Below are 20566 nucleotides of genomic sequence, written 5' to 3' on the forward strand. Positions count from 1 at the left end.
AACACAGCTGCTAGCGGCATTCAGCGCATGCTTTAACGAGGACAGAAGCAAGGAATATGTTCTACCATTTCTTCGCTGTCCTAGCGATTCCAAGCAGCGCTGTCTTCTGTAGTGATTCGGAAAGCAAATGATTTGGTGAAAGTGACACCAACGCCGCAGTCTATAAAGCAACGCGGCCTCGAGCCCACAGAGTCCCGACGGCGGCCAAAGTCGAAAAAACGGGTTCAGACGGTGTGCGCTGTAAACTTGGCGCATTCCATAAAGATTTTATAGATTTGCGACTGTCTTATAGAGTGCGATTGTCATATTGGATGGGTTATAGTGTATACGCCCACTCCACACCTTTTTTTTTTTTTTTTCGAGCACCCGCACTTGTCTCCGTTCTTCTTAGCAACTTTGTTTCCCTTTAACTGCCTCACCGTGGTGGTCTAGTGGCTAAGGCACTCGTCTGCTGACGCGCAGGTCGTGGGATCGAATCCCCAAGGTGCCAGCTGTGTTTTCGATGGAGGCGAAAATGCTGTAGGCCAGTGTGCTCATATTGTTAAAGATCCCGAGATGTTCGATATTTCCCGAGACGACGTCTCTCATAATCATACGGTGGTTTTGGGATGTTAAACCCAACTTATTTCCCTTTACCACCTTAGTGCTTGGTAAAAAAAAGGATATTGCAATGCGGCTTAATCTCGCTACCCTTTCTTCGTTACCTTCCTCTTCGTCTTAAGTTATGCAACATTTCAAGAATTACTAGTTGATAACAAAATTTGTTGGACTTACCAAATAAAATACATTGGCAAAAGCAGAAGGCGCAGAGCCCAAGTTCGCATTACAGGCCCACCTTCTTCTTCCTCCAAGCTGAAATTGCCCGCTTTCTGTGCCTGAATTGTGAGCCGCTTTTTCCAGTGAAGTCGCGTAGCGGTCTCTTGCTGTGCTCGAATCGTCAGGCGCTTTTTCCAGTGGACTCGCGTAACGGGCGAGTCGTTCATGCTTCTGCGGTCGGCGGATTAGGCGAGCCTGTTCCCCCCAGCCGCTCACTTAGACCAAAGTCGTCTCCAAAGTGTCACTCGAACAACGCCCAGCTGATATATTCCACTGTCTACTGCGCAGCTGCAGTGCTATCGACTCTGGCGCCTTCTAGCGGGAAGATTTAAGCCAGGCAGTGCGCTCTGGCTGATGACGGGGCACCCAGGTATCGACATGATCACAGGCTCATCATTGTGCTTCTTCACGACGCAGGTTAGTCACATTTGAAAACTGTCACTTCCCCGCTTTAGATATAGTAATCTCTTCATTCCATTGGGACCTTTATCACAAGCCCCGAGCTACCCTTTTCGTAATAACGATATAATCATGGGTTTAAGCCCCCAAACCGCGACATGGTTGTGAGAGACGGCGTAGGGAAGGGCTTCGGAATTTCAAACCGTCCAGTGTTATTTAACTTGCACTGGCATCGTACGGTACACGGCACTCAATCATTTCCCCTCCTTCGAAATGTGACCGCCGTGACCGGAATCGAACCGGCGGCCTTCTGGTTACGAGATGAGAACCCTATCCACTGTTCCACCGAGGCGGACGACCGATTTCGTAAGCTTCGAACAGAGCTTCTGATGACATGGACACCACAAGGAAATAGCATCATGTCAGGTTTAACGTCCCAAAACGAGGATATGACACGACGACAAACAGCGATATTGATTGGCTATCGATTGATCATTACGAGGCTTTCTGCATGCATATGGGTTCCGCTGAGCACATGCGGAAATTTTCTAGAAATTATTGGTTATTTATTCATTAGCTATTAACCCTGTGCGTCGTGTACATTTCTTTCTGGTGTCCATGTCCTTTGCTGCACTGCAACGAAGCTTATATTACCCACAAGCTCCCTTGTTCACGCTTATTCACTTAGCGACACCTTTAGTTTTTTTATTTTTTATTTCAGTTTGCGCTAACGTGGAACCACGTTTCGGGTACCCTTGCTGAAGTACTAGTGGCCCTTGCTTTACTGCACGTGAAGTAATGTACTGAAATTCTACTGCTCAACGACATGATGCACAATCAGACCAAAATCTGTGCCAAATGCGATCTCTGAGACAATTCCTGAAAAGGAAACATCAGCCAAAGGTGGTTTCTGGTATTATATCTGATATCGTTAAGTGGGAAGGGGGGAACTGAAGCATGTGGGAGGCCAGACGGCTAGCTCTCCTTGGTGAATGGAAAGGTTATGCCAGCTCGATTCGCGAGAAAATTGAAAGCGTTACACACACGGCGATACCGAGGGAGTCTCAAGAAGAAAATTAAACGCAGACAAAGCAGAAACGTCTTTCGTTTTCATGCGCGACGCCCTAAAACTTAATATGTCACCTCATCACATAGCGCGTGCACGAAAGATTGGTCTTTTCACTAGGCAGAGACCGTGATCATTAACAGTTATACTGGCAGCTTACGAAACAAAACATCAAGTATTTTCCAACCGCTCTTCAGTCATAGGGGGCAGCTTGACTGCAAGTGACGACTAGCGTGAGGCCAAACGAAAGGTTAGTAAACTAACGAAATATGGTAATATACTATATACAACTTACAAGTTTCGCCACAAAAGGCCGATCTGGAAAAAAATGGGAGGACCCTTAAGCGTCGCCTGTAAGAGCGGAACGCGATAGCAAAATCCGGCCCCTAGTGCACCCTTGAAACGCAAATTGCATACTTGTTCATATGTTTTTGTTGCATAAACACGCAAGTACACAAACACGCACACAATTGATTGAACCAGCGCGCGCTATAATCGCCAAATAGGCTCGTTTTCGTCGTGGCACCTGTAAAAAAAAAAAATGCGATAAAGAGGCCCTGAAACACTTCTCAATGCGAAGCATTGCTTAGCGAACTTCGTGGACTTTGAGCGTATCTATCTATCTATCTATCTATCTATCTATCTATCTATCTATCTATCTATCTATCTATCTATCTATCTATCTATCTATCTATCTATCTATCTATCTATCTATCTATCTATCTATCTATCCGCCTACCACTTTTAGCTCTCCTGGCCGTTTCGACTATAGTATCAATACCAAACTTAGTATGGCGTGACATGCCTGTATGAGGAACATATTTGAGTAGTCATAACATGAAAACCATGACTTGTATATCATGAATGTCATCATTTACGTATCATGGACCTGCAGCTCTTGCGGTGGTTTCGTTCACATGGCGTGTTGCAAAACTGGTATGGTTTGACATCATTGCATAGAGAACACAAGCGAGAGACCCCAACATGAAAATCCCGACATGCGGGTCACGTAACAACATGACTACATGCCAGGCTCGTGGCCGTTTCGCTAGCGTCGCATATACCAAATTTGGTAGTACGGTAAGTGATTAGATGATGAAGGTATGTGACTGGTGCAAACATGATAATCATGGGATGCGTGTCATGTAACAACATAAGTACATGCCACGCTCATGATGCGCCGGCGGCCGTTTCGCTAGCTTCACAAGTACCAAAACTCGGTATTACGTGACGCCAAGGCATGACGAAGGTATGTGACTGGTGCAAGCATAATAATCATGAGATGCGTGTCTAGTGAGCACATGACTACATGCCACAGTAAAGGCGCCAATACATTTCGACCTGACGCGGTGCACGTGCTCGCCGGCGTTCATTTTGTCGCGTCACGCCGGCGTTGTCCCGCCAGATGCCGGCCTTGCCATATTCTCGCAGGCGCGCGCCGCGCTGCGTTTGTTTGACGCATGCGCGTTTCAGCACGTCCGGTGTCCCTCGGTCACGAAAAGGGGATGACGCAGTGTTGTCTGGGTAACGCATCGGGATAGAGTAATGTTACTCAATGGCATCAGCGCGAAATGCAACATGTCGCATTTCGTGCCGGTTGCCGTCGGGCCGTGCCGATGGACGCTGGTTGCGCCTGGTGTCGGACTATAGAGTGCTCGCGTTTTCCTAACGTAGCGTCGCTGTGCCCAGCGTGCGGGCGCTTCAACGCTATATTGGAGTATATATTGGCCCTTCATGATGCGCTCGCGGCTGTGTTGCTTGATCCACATATAACAAATTTGGTGTTACGTGACGTCAATGATTGACGAAATATACGACTAGTGCAAGCATGATAATCCCGACACGCGTGTCATGTAATAACCTGACAACATGCCATGCTCATAGTGTGCTCGCGGCCGTTTCGATAGCTCCACATACACTAAATTTGGTATCACGAGGCGTGAAGAGATGACGAAAATAAACGACACAACCAAACATAATAATCATGACACGGAAGTCATATACGCCATCATTTACCTCCACCTCGTTATGAAGTGCTGATTTTAATGTAACACATCAACATTTCTCAATCATGCGTAGCATATCATCGATTCCCACTGTTCGTGGGATCTGCCAAATTTTTCAAGTAACCATGAAATGAATTCTCTAGAAAAGCTTATTGCCTCACAAATTCAACGCCGCAAGAATTTTAGGAATCCGTCCAGAGTGAGTGGAGTTACAAATGTTTGTCGCATGCTGCAATTGCATTCTCTCTTCTCTCGTCCCGATGAAATCGCTGGAAGCGAAGCAGGGAGGGGAGGCAGGGCAAAGAAACTACCGCGCCTCGTGACCTTGAGCACTCTTTTTTTTTCTTTCGAATGCACTGCTTTCTCAGTGTAATCACGCGCGCACGCGTGGACAAGTGGTGTCCTCTCGCGGCTATCTCGGTAACTTGATTTTTCGGTCACAGATGCACAGACGATTTTTCGCTCACAACCAACGAAGCTGACGCCAGTGGCGCTTTTTCTGTGACACGAACTGTTCAACGCTATCGCATTAATAAGTGTGTTACGACTAGGATGTTCATAACGACAGTTTCGCCCCGCCGCGGTGGTCTAGTGGCTAAGGTACTCGGCTGCTGACCCGCAGGGCGCGGGTTCGATTCCCGGCTGCGGCGGCTGCATTTCCGATGGAGGCGGAAATGTTGTAGGCCCGTGTGCTCAGATTTGGGTGCACGTTAAAGAACCCCAGGTGGTCAAAATTTCCGGAGCCCTCCACTACGGCGTCTCTCATAATCATATAGTGGTTTTGGGACGTTAAACCCCACATATCAATCAATCAATAACGACAGTTTCTACGGAAAGATTCCCTGCACGTACGTGATATCATCCTCATGTACGATAATAACCTTCCTACCACAAAGTGTTCATGCGCACGCCTGTATTCTAATTCAACTTCTAATTAGGCTAATAAGTTTTTCTCATCCCCCGGGAACGGTGCAGTGCCTAAAGGTCAGAAAACTGCTGCGAACATCCGAGAACGTCTCGCGTTACATCTAACCCGTGTAGTTCCAACCTGCTTAATACAACTCTTTGTCATAATCATACAGAGTTCACCTGTACCTAAAGGCCGCACCTTTTTGCTTTCTTTTTCAGCAGTTTGCTCGGAAAATATTGAACCTCTTCCTGCTTCATCGAGTAACAGTATGTTTGGAATGGTTTCTCAGTGCTAACTTTTATACATTCATTAGCATTTTTTGGGGCTTGCTGGAACTCCGGTCTATCAAAGTTTCTAGAAAGTGCACAAGATGCCCGAAAGATGATTCAAAAGGGCCAGGAACTGTCTATGCGAAATTTCGGCCACCGCCTTAGTACAGAACGCCCAACAGCAGCCCGGCTTCCCTTCAATCGAGTCGCAACCCACCGCGATCCTCGCACCGAGGAGCCCCAAATGAGTTTGACCGTCGGCAACGAAGTCAAACTAAGAATCCATCGGATTTGCTAGCTGATAGTTATTACGCTCAGTGTACATATACAACTGCAAGTAATACCGGAACAATAACGCTAAAATAAAACGAAAAGAGAAAGAAGCCTTCGTTAATCTTTTTTTTGCGTTTACGCGTATATATTGCTGCCGTTCATCACCAACCATCGCCTATACTTTGTCTATCCCCCAGCCCTTCAATACCTCTGCTTTTACTTCCTGCAACGCTACCCTCCCCCCTTGTGCCACCTAAAGCGCAGCTTCTCATAAACGTACCTGCCTGCATAAGCGGCTAAGAGGAAATGTTCTCAGTTCCTTCTTTTTCCCTAATTACGCTGAATCTAACGGTCTCTCTCCCGTATCAGAGCCAAGCGAACGTTTTAGAATCGTCCGCCGCAGTGCGACGGCTTCTCCTCCGGCAAGGCCGGCGGAAGCCCGCCGTTCCGAAATGAGTCCCCACTGATCACGGCCGAAATTTAGCGGGTGTGAGAGGAGGACACGCCCCAACCGCTTGCTCCCCAAGGCAGGTACGTTCTGCAGGGCTTAATCGTCGTACATGATCGCTCACCTCGTCCCGTAGTTTCCGGTGACGATGATCTCGCTTCCATCAGCTATATTACGCGTATTCATCCGACTGCACCGGACAGCGTGGCTTTTGGAACCTTGCGAGCGAGATGGTATGCTTGTAGCACCGCGAGAACCCCATGGAATGGGCGGTGTCGTTTCGTTGTGCCAGTCGACGGTGAACTTTGACGCGGAGAATGTCAAGTTAGCGATATTGGTGATAGATAGTGGTGACAAGTTAGTGTTTTTACTAGTAGTTATCTGTCCCAGAGATGTACTAATTATAACCGCTCTCCCAGTGGCCTCGTGTTTGCGGTGTCTGGTTATTGGCGCAAAAAACACGGGTACCGCCCCAACCGTGGATGTGGTGTTTGCAGCAAAAAAAGAAGTTATGGGTGTGTGTTCCTAGGTGAAAAAAGCTGTTCGAAAGTGAGGAAGGAGCAAGAAAAGCATATAACATTAGGAATCCGCTTAATAACCATTGTGAATATTGCGCGAATAATGTGGTGTATAACATTCCTATGAGGTGTGGTCATGGGTATGGGGTGCAAGAAAGGCTACAACACAAGACTGCAGGAACACTTTTCGAGCCAAAAAGCTCGGCCAAGCATGTAATTGGCCACGCATTGTCGGGAATGGGGGTGTACACCTCAGCCTAGCAGCGCAGGCATTTCGTTCAAACACCGGAATCAAACAGCGAGAGAAATTGTGGGAGCCTATTGGACTGAAAAACTGAAAAAAAAAGACTTCATCAGCCATCCTCCGATTGCTTTGTACGACAAAGTGATTTCACTTATGTTCTCGTACCTTTAATGACTTTTTAAAATGCAAAGCATTTCTTCTTCACAAACACACGTGTCCTGTATACAAGCTTCACAACTCAACATGAAATATTGCTTTAATAATGCGTGGTACAAGCGTCTATTGCCAACGGGCGTCAGAATATGTGAATATCATAATGGCTGTACGGTTGAAATCCCTGAAACAGTTTTAAGTAACCATGGAATGCATTCACTGGAAGAGCTTATTGCCTCGCGAATTCAACGCCACAAATGTTTTAACAGTCTGTCCATTGCGAGTGGAGTTACAAGAATTGGTCGCATGTTGCAATTGCATTCTCTCTTCTTGCGTCCCGATGAAAGCGCTGGAAGCTTAGTAGGGAGGGGTGGCAGGGGCAAGGAAAATACGTCACTCGCGCCTCGTAACCTTGAGCACTTTTTCTTTTTTTTTTCTTGGAATACGCGGTGTGATCCAGCGTGATTGCGCGCGAATGCGTGGACAAGTAGCGGCCACCCGTGGCGGTCTCTGTAACGACCGAGCGTGCCATGTTAAAGCCAGCCAATGGCTGATAGATGGCTTTCTTTGATTGATTTGTGAACGTCTCCCATCATTTGCCGAGAAAAGAAAAAGCAATTTTCGCTGACTTTAAATTTATTGGGTATTCTAGGCCATGTGCTATGCTAAAATATTTGGCTCGAATGTTGTCGGGAGCCTCTACTACTGATCGGCAGCGTGTCCTGACCATGCTGAAATACTGTTGCAGGGCCCGTATAGTGGGTGCATAGCAAATCCGAAAAGGTTTCAAACACTAAGTGTTTCTAATACGTAGTATAGGAACAGAATGTCGTTATCGCGTTCAACTCCTAAAGGCGAAGCTTTAGGGTCCCCTAATTATTTTTTACTAAATCGGGCAGATGTACTTAGTAGAAGTTTTTCAAAAATAAATCAGACGTTAAATTGTGCTCGTTGGTGTGTACCTTTTTCTTCGTTCTCGCTTCTTTCTCGCACAGGCTAAAAGTCATCTTTTAGCCGCAACATAGATTTTGGGTATATTGTTGGAATGGGAGCACTCACAGAAAATTTTTGGAGCAGGCCCCACCGTATTTTCAGAAGCAAGAAAAGTGCGTTTTTTTTTTCTGTTTCATCAAAGTGAAGATGGCTACTTTCGAAATGAACAAACGACACAAGTTTTCATGAGTGCATACGGGCCGTCATCCGTGTACTATTCTTCGTTGTCTGCTGTCGTGATGCATTACCTTTTTCTGTGTTTGCCACCATCCAAAATTTTCATAATCTGCAACACCAGCTTCTACCTTGATTAGTCTGCTTTTTTCTGCTTTGGCATTGTATCACCAGCGCTATGCGATCCGGATAAACTTGAGAACGTGGATTCCACTCCCGACCGTAGCAGCCGGATTTCGATAGGGAACGCAGTGAAAGAACGTCCAAGCACTCAGATTGAAGTGCATGTGAAAGAGCCCCAAGGGGTCCAAATATTATTATTCTGGAGTTTCCCACTCCGGTGTGTCCTCTCATGATCTTGTGGCTTTGCCACAACAAGTCACTAAAATAATTTTTGGTTTCATACAAATGGCACACGTTTATTTCAGTCAGAAGTGAAGCTTAGAGTGTAGTTGACGCTGGTTTGACGAGGGAAGCTCTGGTCAAGGAACATCACCAACTAGTACCAACTAGGGCCAACGCTATCTTGCTATCACTAACTGTCACTGCTGTCATCAGTATGCAGATCCTTCGCTTCAAAGTTCATGGTCGCCCCCCTTTGCTGTGTGCCTCGTAAGCAGACAGCACTTTCCGGGATTAAATCTCTAGCAGACGGGATAAACGTAATGCGATCCCATTATGCTATCATTGTCCTATCACAGTCGCTGTTCTCAACCACGTCACCACGTCCCAGCCGTCCATCTGTTATTGCTTATATAAAACTACTTTCCATCTACCATGCCTGGAACATGCGATCATAAAACAAGAAATTCTTGAAAGTGGGTGCAAGTTTGAACGCTCGCATTCACACGCACATTTACACGCGCAAGTACTTATGATCTCACCCCAAAAGCAGTGCTTGAGGAAGTGTCATGTCTTAGTCACCTCTTTCTCAAAGTGACAAATTACCAAATAACCCGACAGCGTGTTGTACTATGAAACAGTGAATAGGTAAGCTCGATTGGCATACTCTTTTTTCGCATAACTGTTCGTAAAAAGAGAGAGAGAGAGAGAAAACTGACAAGCCCGAATCTTTCCCGTGTACACGTGCAACTGCGTGCGCCTTCCAAAGGCTGAGGCTAGCGCTGTCCACGTGATAGCCGACGAGCTGGTCCCCATACACCGCCGTTCGCTATCAACGCGTGTGACGGGTAAACAGCGTACAATGCACCGTGCAAACTGAGCTCGCTGCAAAAACAGGCGAGGTCACTGTGTGGGTTACGTGCGTCCGTCCGACCCTACTTAGACTTGTGACCATGTATATATCGTTGCACATTGCCTCCGAGTTTCGTGGGCAGTCTCTGGTGGAGTTCAGTGGTGGTCGACTAGAAGAGTCCTGGTGACCTCGACTGGCACGCCTAACGCTCATGGGACGGAACGCATCCAAACGGTCCCGGCGTTATCACCTTCGTATAAGTTCGCGTTCCGCGGTGTGAACCTATGTACGTTAGTGAGTAGAGTCCTTTCTTTAACGATGAAGCTGTTTCGCAAATCATTCCTTGTCCGAAGAACAAAAAAAAACTGTCACCATCATAAACGATTATGTGCCGCAGAAGTTGGGTGAATCGCGCAACTCGCCGTACACTGATCACAGAAAATTTGGGGCACCCTCAAGCTTCGCCTTTAAGAGTTGAACGCGATAGCGAAGTCTGGCCCGTAGTGCGCCCTTCCACCGCTAAGTGCATACTTATAATTTGTGTCACACACACACACACACACACACACACACACACACACACACACACACACACACACACACACACACACACACACACACACAGACACACACACACACACACACACACACGCACACACACACACACACAGACACACACACACGCACGCACGCACACACACACACAGTAGATCGTACTGGCACGCGCGCGTGAATGGTATACAGGATTTTTATCTAAAGCAAGAGTAGCATGGCCTCCGAGGTACGCGGCGCGCGCTCGCCATTTTGGAGGCCATAAAAAGCCTTCCAATGCCTCACAGATAGGAACATATTATCTAGTGTTTGCTGTTTGTTTGATCAATGCCTCTGGAAAGGCGTGATATGGTTTCCACTAAATGAACATAGTTGTCCATATTTAGAGCTGTTTGAAATTTCCTGTGTGTTTATAGCGGCTATGGCTGCGTTATATCGGCCTTTTTTTGACGTAGTTTGAGGATTACAAAATGCGCCTACAAATCGCCAAATTGGTTCGTTTTAGTCGGGACAGATGTCGAACGAAATGCGTTAAAGGGGTCCTGAAACACTTTTTCAAGTAACCATGGAATGAATTCCCTAGAGGAGCTTATTGCCTCACGTATTCAATGCCGCAAACATTTAAAGAATTCCTTCAGTGAGAGTGGAGTTACAAAGGTTTGTCGCATGCTGCAATCACATTATCTCTTCTTTCATCCCGACGATATCGCCGGAAGCAAAGCAGGGAGGGTTGGCAGGGGCGAAGTAACTACCGCGCCTCGTGACCTTGAGCACTTTTTTTTCCCACAAATGCGCGGCTTGTTCAGTGTGATCGCGTGCGCAAGCGTGGACAAGTAGCGGCCTCCCACGGCGATATCGCTAAGTTGATTTTTCGCTCACAACCAACGAGGCCGACACCGACGGTGGGATATCTGCGACACCAGCTCTCTAACGCTATAGCGTTGGTGAAGTGAAGTGAAGTGAAGTGGAGACGGCCACTGTTAGCCCGGAAAATGGAAGTGAAGTGACGGCGGTGAGCCGATGACCCAGAGCACGTACAACGAGAGAAGACCAGGCAACGGGGAAGGCAACGTCGGATTCGAGAAGACCCCGATGTGATGAAGACCCATGACATCGACGATGTACCGGTAGATCTATAAGAGGTGCGAAAGCTTCAATTCCATGCCAGTTTCTGTTTCTGGAGTTTGAACACCTGAATTGTGTCCCTGATTGTCTGTGGTATCGCTCGAACCTCTCTGCGCTGAGAATATACACGAAGAGGCAACCTAGCACCACCTAGCTAAAGGCGCTAGAAACAGGTTAGAACCACCTGGAAACAAGCTAGATACAGCCTGTATTACCTAGCTGAGGCCTCGAATCAACCTAGAATCTAGCAGATTATTTTTCAGAACATCCCAGTTTCGCCGTTTCAAGACATGGGCGACTTATTGTAAGCTCGCCGATTTCAAGGTAGAATGAAGTAAATCAAGGTGGGTGTGTGGATGCGCAGTACAAGAGTTGCCGTGGCAAAGAATTTTACTGCACTGTTCGGTTCACAGCGCTTGGTTCAGGACGGCCAGCTATTTCTCTATCTCCCATTCCTCTCTAACCAGCCATCTATCCCACTGCCTACAGTGGTATGGCTTTACTGTTTAGAAGAAGGTTTAATTACACTATGTAAAAAAACTAAAAAATCATAACGTTCCAGTAATATATGGCGCACACACATGTTGTACATCCACTATGTTGTAGTGAACACATAATTACTCCTAATAAGAAGTTTATTGATACTTGAAGGCCTCATTTTTTTATTTTCGCGTGATGTGGACAAGATTTCGTCTTCTCGAGCATCACAGGCAGTCGTTCGCATATACAATGATGTGTCTGGCACGTATATTACCTATAAATTCGACAACATATTGGTTTGCAGGTGGTCCTGGTCCTCAACCAGTGTTTCCGTAAGATCACCCCATATGTCAGCCTACTGATTGATTGATTGATTTGTGGGGTTTAACGTCCCAAAACCACCATATGATTATGAGAGACGCCGTAGTGGAGGGCTCCGGAAATTTTGACCACCTGGGGCTCTTTAACGTGCACCAAAATCTGAGCACACGGGCCTACGACATTTCCACCTCCATCGGAAATGCAGCCGCCACAGCCGGGATTTGAACCCGCGCCCTGCGGGTCAGCAGCCGAGTACCTTAGCCACTAGACCACCGCGGCGGGGCGACATATGTCAGCCTACTATACACTGTGGTCTGGTATTAGTAGACCAACTTCTGAAGATATATTTTTTCACAAAGCAGTTCAAGAGGCTAACGTGAACTGCTAGAAGTCAACCAGATTTGAGATGCGCAGACTCCTGTCACTAGCGTAAAGCCCCTTTATGGAAGCCAAATGCTATGCTGGCGCTTCCTTGTGACTAATTCAAAGCCAGTGGATATCTGGTGGTTGGGGGATTAAGTGGGCAGCAGATAATCATGCCTGGGGTTTCACGTCTCAAAACAACGATATGATTATGAGAGACGTTGTAGGGAAGGACTCTAGAAATTTTGACAATTCTTTAACATGTAATTACATTGCAGAGTACGTGGGTCTCTATCGTTTCACTTCAATCGAAATGCGACCGCCATGGTCAACAGCCGAACACCATACACACAGTTCCATCTAGTGGAGAGGAGAGCCCGGTACCTTGTCAAGAGGCCATAGCTGTGGTGTTATGCTTAGTAAGGAAGAGTGTGCGAGAGAAAGTTTAGCAGTGAATGAAGCTCACTCATTGTAACAGGACACACCAGCTTAACGATGATTATCCCCACTTAGTAGTTGCTACTACAATCGAGTGCGGCAAATTGTAATGCTAGTATTGTTCAATAGGCCCTTATGATTGTTGCGGGATCCTAGTCTATCTACTCTTGGAGCTGATGCTGCGGGCAAGTCAGTCAAATTTTTTCTCCCTTAAGCATTCAAACTCCAAGTGCGTATTTACAGCAGTAATGTCTTTCTGTTTGTGCTCAGTCCACCGCCAATGTAATTATTTCGTAATTTTATGTTTACACCTTCATGTTACCTTTGTGATCAGTCTGTGTTGGCTTCACCTTTTATAACATCAATCAAAATGCTTTCGAACAATGATGCATCTGTAAAGTTCTGCGGCGTGCCCGGCGCTCCACGCACGCGCACCATGTCTCTCACACCGTCCTTTCTTGGGGGAGCAGTTCCTCCAAGTCTCGGCGAGGGCCAGACCGTAAGTTTGAGAAATGTTCCTTTCTGAGTGAACTGGAATGACATGAACGTATCTATTAGAACGTTCTCAACACGATGCGAACGGAGTTTGGATATATTTCGAGTAACTGATCTCGCTCGCTCCTGAGTGACATATACTGTGTGTGGCCCCTGAGATGAAGTGAAGAGCAAAGAAAGTTGCTGTCGGCATGCTTGTCATTCCGCCGCCCACCGTATCACTCACAAGACTGTAAGGGGCTGCACTAAGGCGATAAGTCGGCGTACAGCACAGAACGCGAACATTACGAATAACATTTAGGGTTTAGTGTCGCGAAGCCGTGATATCAATATGAGGGGTGCCGCGGTAAAGGACTCCGGAAATTTCGAACATTTCTTGGCATCGCACAGTACAAGGGCCCGATCACTGGGAAGCAAGACAGAGATGCACCACTCTCTTTTTATTTTCTGTCGTTTAATCTAAACCAGCATCGAGTAGCCCAGTTCACTTTACTACTAAGCTATACGTTATAAAGAATTGAATTGAAACTGGCTCGCCCAAGTGAATAATCGTGTGACACGTAGCTTCACGGGCATTGTAGCCTCGCACCGTGTGAGGACACTGCCGCTCCAGTAGAGACCTTCGAACGCACATCCCTGCGACGTCCGGAAATGGATAAGCGCCAAGGCCCCACCCAGTGCCCTGATGACGCACGCTCAATCTACACTGGGCACGCATCAATTGTCGGCACAATTAGGGAAACCACCTGGGACTGTGGTTTGGGGAAGCGAGGGTTCGTTTTCACAAGGAGAGAAGGGAGGAGGGGTACCCACCAGACAGGGAAAATGGGGACGAAAGGACGAAACTGGAGGGAAATGAGGGAGGGACGGCATTTTATGCGGTAGATGGGGAACTCGGGAGCAGCCACGTCGATTTGCCCTCGCTTGTCTAATGAGATATCGTCTTCACTTGCTAAATTGCTCCATTACCCGAGTGACGAGGGAACTCCTTCCATCAGGGATTCAGTCGTTTCTTTCCCTTTGCTATTCTCGGTGCTCGTTCGGCATTCATTGGAAGCCGTTACTTGGTTTACGATTGTATGGTTAGTTGTTTCTTTTATGTGCGATGATAATTATGGCTTAATTTTGGAAAATGTCTTGAGCCTGCTGCGAAGATTGCACGAAAAATAGGATTGCTGGATGGAAATGAACAATAAGAGAAATACGAAAGCGACATATAGTAAAAAGAATTAGGAATTTATTCATGAGTAAGTGTTTGCCGAATTGGGCCATGAAAAAAATATAGCAGAAAAGAAAACAAGGAGCTCCGAGAACAGACTCCTCAAAATCTATAAAGGAAACATTTTATATTTGACACGTCTAATTATAAACGACACAAATAAAATAAAAGAGAAATTTCCGGTGACGTGGCACGGACCAATCATTATTATGGCACATACACTTCGTGAAAGGCCACGTGTTTAGTAAAGATTCTTAGAAAAGACAGCTACATTTTTATCAGCCAGACTTTTGCAGCTATTGGCTGCAAATGATGAACTTTACGAGGACAGCTACGTAGTTAAAGAACATTTCGTGCTTACACGAGCATTGGTTTCGGAGTCTAGTTTTCTTTTTTTCTTTGATGCAGCAAAAGCTGATTTGCGACAAGAACCACCGACTTTTGTAACGTAGTTTTACGCCAGTGTCCGTAACGGCTATCATAGACAATCAGCGCGTCGTGTACTTTTTGTGCGTAACATTCACTCATGCATGATTACTGTTATGCATCTTCTGGTGAACTGCCTTTCAATTGTTATTTCTGTACTTGAATTGTGCTTAAGATTTATGAAGATAAAAGCATACTTGTCACACGTATAGTGGCTTAATTTTCAAGAACACCCGATCTCCATACCGACAGTACTTTCAAACCATATCTGTACATTTGAACGATAACCTAATGCAAATGTTTTATCGCACAACGTTTCTTGGGGTAGCCCTCGACACGCATATGAAGTTTTATCTTCATGGGCATTCACTCATTCGCAAGATAACTTTCGGAACACGCGTCATTATGGAAACTTGTACATATTTTCCAGTCACATATTATTTATTCTATTCATCACGCACGTGTCCACAGCCATCTATATATTGTATTGCATATTAGCCTGGGGCAACAAATAGTTCACCTACTTCAACCAACTTCGATGCATGCAAAATCAAGCACTTTGTCTCATGACATTGAGCCATTCGTTATCCAATGCAACAGCACTTTATCAAAATTTAAACATTCGTCCTCTTCATCAACAATTTCGGCAAGAGTTATTCATTGTGATGTACTACACGCTTTTTTATGGTATTGTGCGTAGTGATGGCGTTATTGTGAATAATTAGCCTTGTAAATAATAACGTTATTAGGTGTTCTGATTTGAACTGGTATAGCGCATTACGGGGAAGAAGAAACGGCCGAGCAGACCGACACAAGAGGACAGAGCGCTCTGTCCTCTTGTGTCGGTCTGCTCGGCCGTTTCTTCTTCCCCGTAATGCGCTATACCAGTTCAAGTACGACGAACCAACTCGCCCAATCTTCAAGACTCGAGGTGTTCTGAGCTGGATACTTGTCTTCTGCCTGAAATTCGCACGAACTACGGCAAGTTCATCACCAGCTTTATGGAAATTAAATTGTGAAATTGCTGTCCTTTCATCTTTAAGTCACCAACCATGGAACTTTCACTCAGAAACTCAGTAAACAAACACTTTTTGCAACAACTGTCTTCATCCTAGTATATTATTTTCGTTTGGTACACGTTATATTGCTCTTTCGTTTTGTATTTTATTTCTGATTGCTTTTCAGTGTTACCTTTTCGTTTTTCTCGGTTAAACAAATGCGTATTTTTGTTTTGTACTTATTTTCACAGTGTTCCTTTTCTTTCTCACCGAAGATACCGTAACCACTGAATGACGTTTATATTCTTCCCCGTTTACATCTTCATAAGATCCCCCCCTCCACCTGACAGGTTTTAACTTGGGAGCTCCTCGAGTATTGTCAATCTTGTACACACTTTTCTGTTAATTATAATGTCGATGTCGAATTTCGTTTACCACTTTGTAAAGACGTTAAGAAATGCTTGTGGGATCACTAGAGGTTCCAAGAGACCTTTCGACGGTGTCTCCACATGCACGGCGCGTGCTCGAAGCGAGATCTCGTCAACGGGACCGCGCTAGCAGAGAAAGAAAGACAAATAGTGAATAAAATCGAAACAAAATAGAACAAACCAAAGATGACGAGATCGCCTTGGAAGCTTCTCGCGCGACCAATAACGGCAGAAGCTACCGAACGTTTAAGAAACGAAATACATAATCATAAAAGAACGAGCTCTAGAATGGAGACGGCACCTGGAGCGACGATAAGCGGCGGCCTTTTCTTCCATTGTGTTCGCGTCGGGTCGGCAAACCCTGTTTTGTTTTTTGTTTTTTTTTTGTGCAAAGCAGGACGAGCCGGAGGTTTTGTGGGAGAGTTGAAGGGGACGCTGGCGCGCGAAGGCATTATAGTTATTTATTCGGAGGAATAAACCATGCGTGGGAGTATCTTCAGCATCGCATTAGGCCCCAGGGAAGTGAAGCAAGGCTTGGACCCTGGGTGGAAAATGCGTACGAAGGAAGATTCGGCCTCCCTGCGCATATTTTAAAAAGCGCGCTAGTGCACAGACGCGACTCGAATGATGTTTAATAGCTCAACTGAGAAGCCCGTTGTCGTTATCACGTATAAGGTTATGTAGAAGAAGCCTGTAAGGAACGTGAATTTGGAAGGAAGTTGTAGCTTCAATTAGAAGAATTATGTTTATCTCTGCTAGTACTAGTACTACTACTATGAGTACTACTACTAAGAGTAATGGTAGTAGCACTACCAGCAGTAGCTGCAACAGTGGCAGTGGTAGTAGTAGCAGGGCTAGTATTTGCAGAAGCAACAGTGGTAGCACTTGCTGTTGTATTGGTAGTACAGCAGCAGTATAGCAACGATAGTAGAAGCAGTGTAAGCAATAGCAGAGTTATTAGTGTTGTAGTAGTAGTAGCAGTAATACCAGTGCTAATAGCAGCAGTGATTGTAGTAGTAGTAGTAGTAGTAGTAGTAGTCGTAGTAGTGGTAGTAGTAGTAGCAGCAGTAGTAGTAGTAGTAATATAAGGCGGAGAAGTAGCAGTAGAATCAGGAGGAAATGTGGGCAGCACTAAGACAGCGTTTATAGACTTAGTTGCGTATATCAATTGCAAAGAAGGCAAAGGAGGTTTTACATGACAAGGAGACGAATGCCAGAAGTTTCTTCACTCGTATCAGTGCGTCATACCATAGTGAAAAATAAATATTTTTGTCACTCTTCTGAAAAAAAAATTATGTAGACCCATTAAATGCGGGATCCAACATGGCACTGTGCGGTTGAGAGATTTTCGTGGCGTGGCATCTATAGAACTACACTGACGCAAGAAGATGTAGTGTCGAACTCACAGCACCTTATTCATTCTCCACGCCGTGTCGACGCTAAAGAAAACAGCTTTAACAATATCAAGCCTGAGGAGACTGTTAGTTTGTCCACGCACAACGCCAAAGAAACAAAACGCACCAGTTGGGCGCGAAGCAAAACGCGTAGTTTTGCTTCCATCCTCTTCACTTCGCCGGCATCGGTGTAACATGGACCCATCCCCAATAGTATCCATCACCCATAGTGGCCAGATAGTATCCATCTGGCCACTATGGCCACTTGATGTGATCATTTAGAGTAATGGCGCACACAAGTTTGTATGCGTGAAGCTCTGATTTGGCATTTGTTGCTGAAACGCAAGATCTTTCGGGAAAAACAAAAATGCTTTGTAACGAGATAGTATAGTACGGGAGAAGTTAACGATATCTAAGATTTACGTCCCGAAACCACTGCATATGGTTATGAAGGACGCCGTCATGAAGGGCTTCGTAAATTTCGATCGCCTGGAATTTTTCAACGTGCTTTGAAAACGGCGAAAGTTAGTCGCTTCGCCCGCTATTGCGTGCACCCCTTGTCTATGTTCGGAGAATGGTGAAGCGGCCGTGCTAAACATATACGATGGGCAGGCAGACTTTAAGCTGCAGCTACGCGCCACGATTTCTAGTTCTCGAACGTTCCAGGCATTGAGACTTCCCACTCGTGCTGACTCCTGTAAATACAGGCCCCGCGGTGCCTCTCTGCTTGCGAAACTCGGTTCTATAGACTGATCCGAAACACATGATTTCGAACTCGGCAGCGGAAGACGCATTTAGATGGAGGCGGAGTTAGAGGATCAGGTATTGCACAAAGTCACTTCACGCTAAAGAACTCCTTGAATTTGAAACTATTCGCAGCCCTCCCCTTCGGCCTCTCTCATGACCTCTTTATGGCGTTGAATGTCATAAACACCAGCTATCAATATCATCAGTGACGTTGACCGTACGAACGCAGGCGTATTAGTATAGTATAGCAGGAACGTTACTAGACGGGGAAATAGTGCTCCTAGCAGCGTGTATTAGTGCTTTTCTCGTGCCATAAATCTAGTGAATGATAAAACACCTATGAATGTATTCGTGTAAGAATGTTAAGCGTGATATGGGGCCTAAGGCTCAAGTTTGTGAGTAAGCCGAGGGTTGAGCGAATTGTTCATTTTGTTGCCGTGTCAACCAGGGTCCTAACATAATCTGTAGTTATTCAGCAGTGGTAAAACTTGTAGAGAAGACAGAGGACACGCGATCAATTACGCGTGAGATAAAGTGCGAATTTCGTTTGCGTGATACAAGAAGCATGTCGGTCACGTAATGAGAAGTAAATAAACAAAGTAAAAACTGCACAAGTTGTCCACATTATGAAAAACAGTTATGAAAAACAAGTGCAAAACGTTCAAAAACATTTTCGTTTTTTCCTATGTCCCACCAGAAATGAAGCGATACATCGAAATTATAACTGATGTAAATAAGCTCTGGTTGTGTTACAGATAATCTCCCACAAGCGTTTACCATCTGCAAGTTACTCGGCGGCATTGTAATTACTGTTTAGTGTTGTGGTTCTTGCTATTTATAAGTGCTTTACTAGGTGCCACGAGAGGCCATCCAGGTATTATAGGCTACCTTAAGGCAGCACTTGACTGAAATTCAGGAAAAAAACAACACGCAGAATATCACTTATGTGCACAGAAAACAATTTTTGCGTAGTCCAATCTTTAAAACGTCAGCCACGTGTACAAAAATTTTATTTATTTATTTATTTCGACATACTGCCAATCCCATCAGGGATTTTAGCAGGAAGGGCGTGAACATAAAAATTGGAATAAGTACACAATAAAGACATACATCGCGATAAAGTACAGAATGAAACTAACAGAATCGGATCATTTAACAATTTCAGATCAAAGAAGGCATAAAACATTAGTGTAAAGAAAAGTTGTCAGAAGAAAATAAATGCACCAATTGGATCTCTTACGTACAACCTTTCCTGCATTTTACGAGGGTATGCCAAAATATATTCTCCGAGACTATAGCTAATGATTTTTTTCCTGCCCCAGTGTAATCGACTCTAAGTCCCCTGGAGTTGAACCCATAACATCGTGGTGCCAGGGTCAAAGAGAGAGAGAGATAAATAGAGAGGAAAGGCAGGGAGGTTAACCAAGCTTGGATCGGTTGGCTACCCTACACTTGGAGTGGGGGAAAAGGAGAATAATAGAACAGAAAGAGATAGAAAAGAAAGGGAGTAAGAAAGCAAACCGCGGTCAAACACCCGAAAAAGCTTGGCCGCTGGGAACTGAACCTTGCGTTTGTAATCCAGGCCGACTTTCGTTTGATAAACGGTCGGGTTGCTCTGCCACAACACTTCTGCCGGACAATAGGTTCACGCCGTTTTGGATAACAAGTGCGCACATACCGCGTAACCAATGCCAAAACCTATACAAATAGGTCTCAGCCGAGCAGCGGTCGAGAAGGAAGGATAGCGGTACAGCACCGCCTCCTAACGAACAAATTCAGATCAAGAAGGGCCACTCTCGTTGCGAACGAGAAATATGAATTATTCGGCACACTTTTCTTTTTTCTTCCCATTGTTTTTCGGTCAGCCCGGTATACCCTATCAGTGAGTTTGTTGAGGGAACTCGTTGAGAAAAGGGCGTCATTGGAGGGTGGGCATGCTCTTGTAAGTTTGAACTGGAAGACATTATCTGTCAGTTATCGCCTTTTTTCCCCAGAACATCCGAGAAGGCTTGACATCTTGACAAAACACCTTGACAAAAACAAAATCTTGACATCTTGACAAAAACAAATCTGACATCTTGACAAAAACAAAATCTCGAGAGGCTCAACGCTATGT

General features: G+C 45.5%; 1 protein-coding gene across 2 annotated transcripts in view; it reads right to left on the reverse strand.

Moving 5' to 3' along the window:
- Positions 1 to 20566, reverse strand: part of LOC142765651 (uncharacterized) — a 103351-nt gene that overhangs the window by 66591 nt on the left and 16194 nt on the right. The window contains exon 1 of one of the 2 annotated variants that reach the window (XM_075866999.1): positions 775 to 1115. The exons of the other annotated variant lie outside the window; for it this stretch is intronic. Coding sequence (XP_075723114.1) covers positions 775 to 983 — 209 coding nt within the window. The 5' untranslated portion in view covers positions 984 to 1115. Of the gene's footprint in view, positions 1 to 774; positions 1116 to 20566 lie in introns of those variants that run through there. 2 annotated transcript variants of the gene reach the window in all.

The sequence above is a fragment of the Rhipicephalus microplus genome, chromosome 6, assembly GCF_043290135.1.
Source record: "Rhipicephalus microplus isolate Deutch F79 chromosome 6, USDA_Rmic, whole genome shotgun sequence".
NCBI lineage: Eukaryota > Metazoa > Arthropoda > Arachnida > Ixodida > Ixodidae > Rhipicephalus > Rhipicephalus microplus.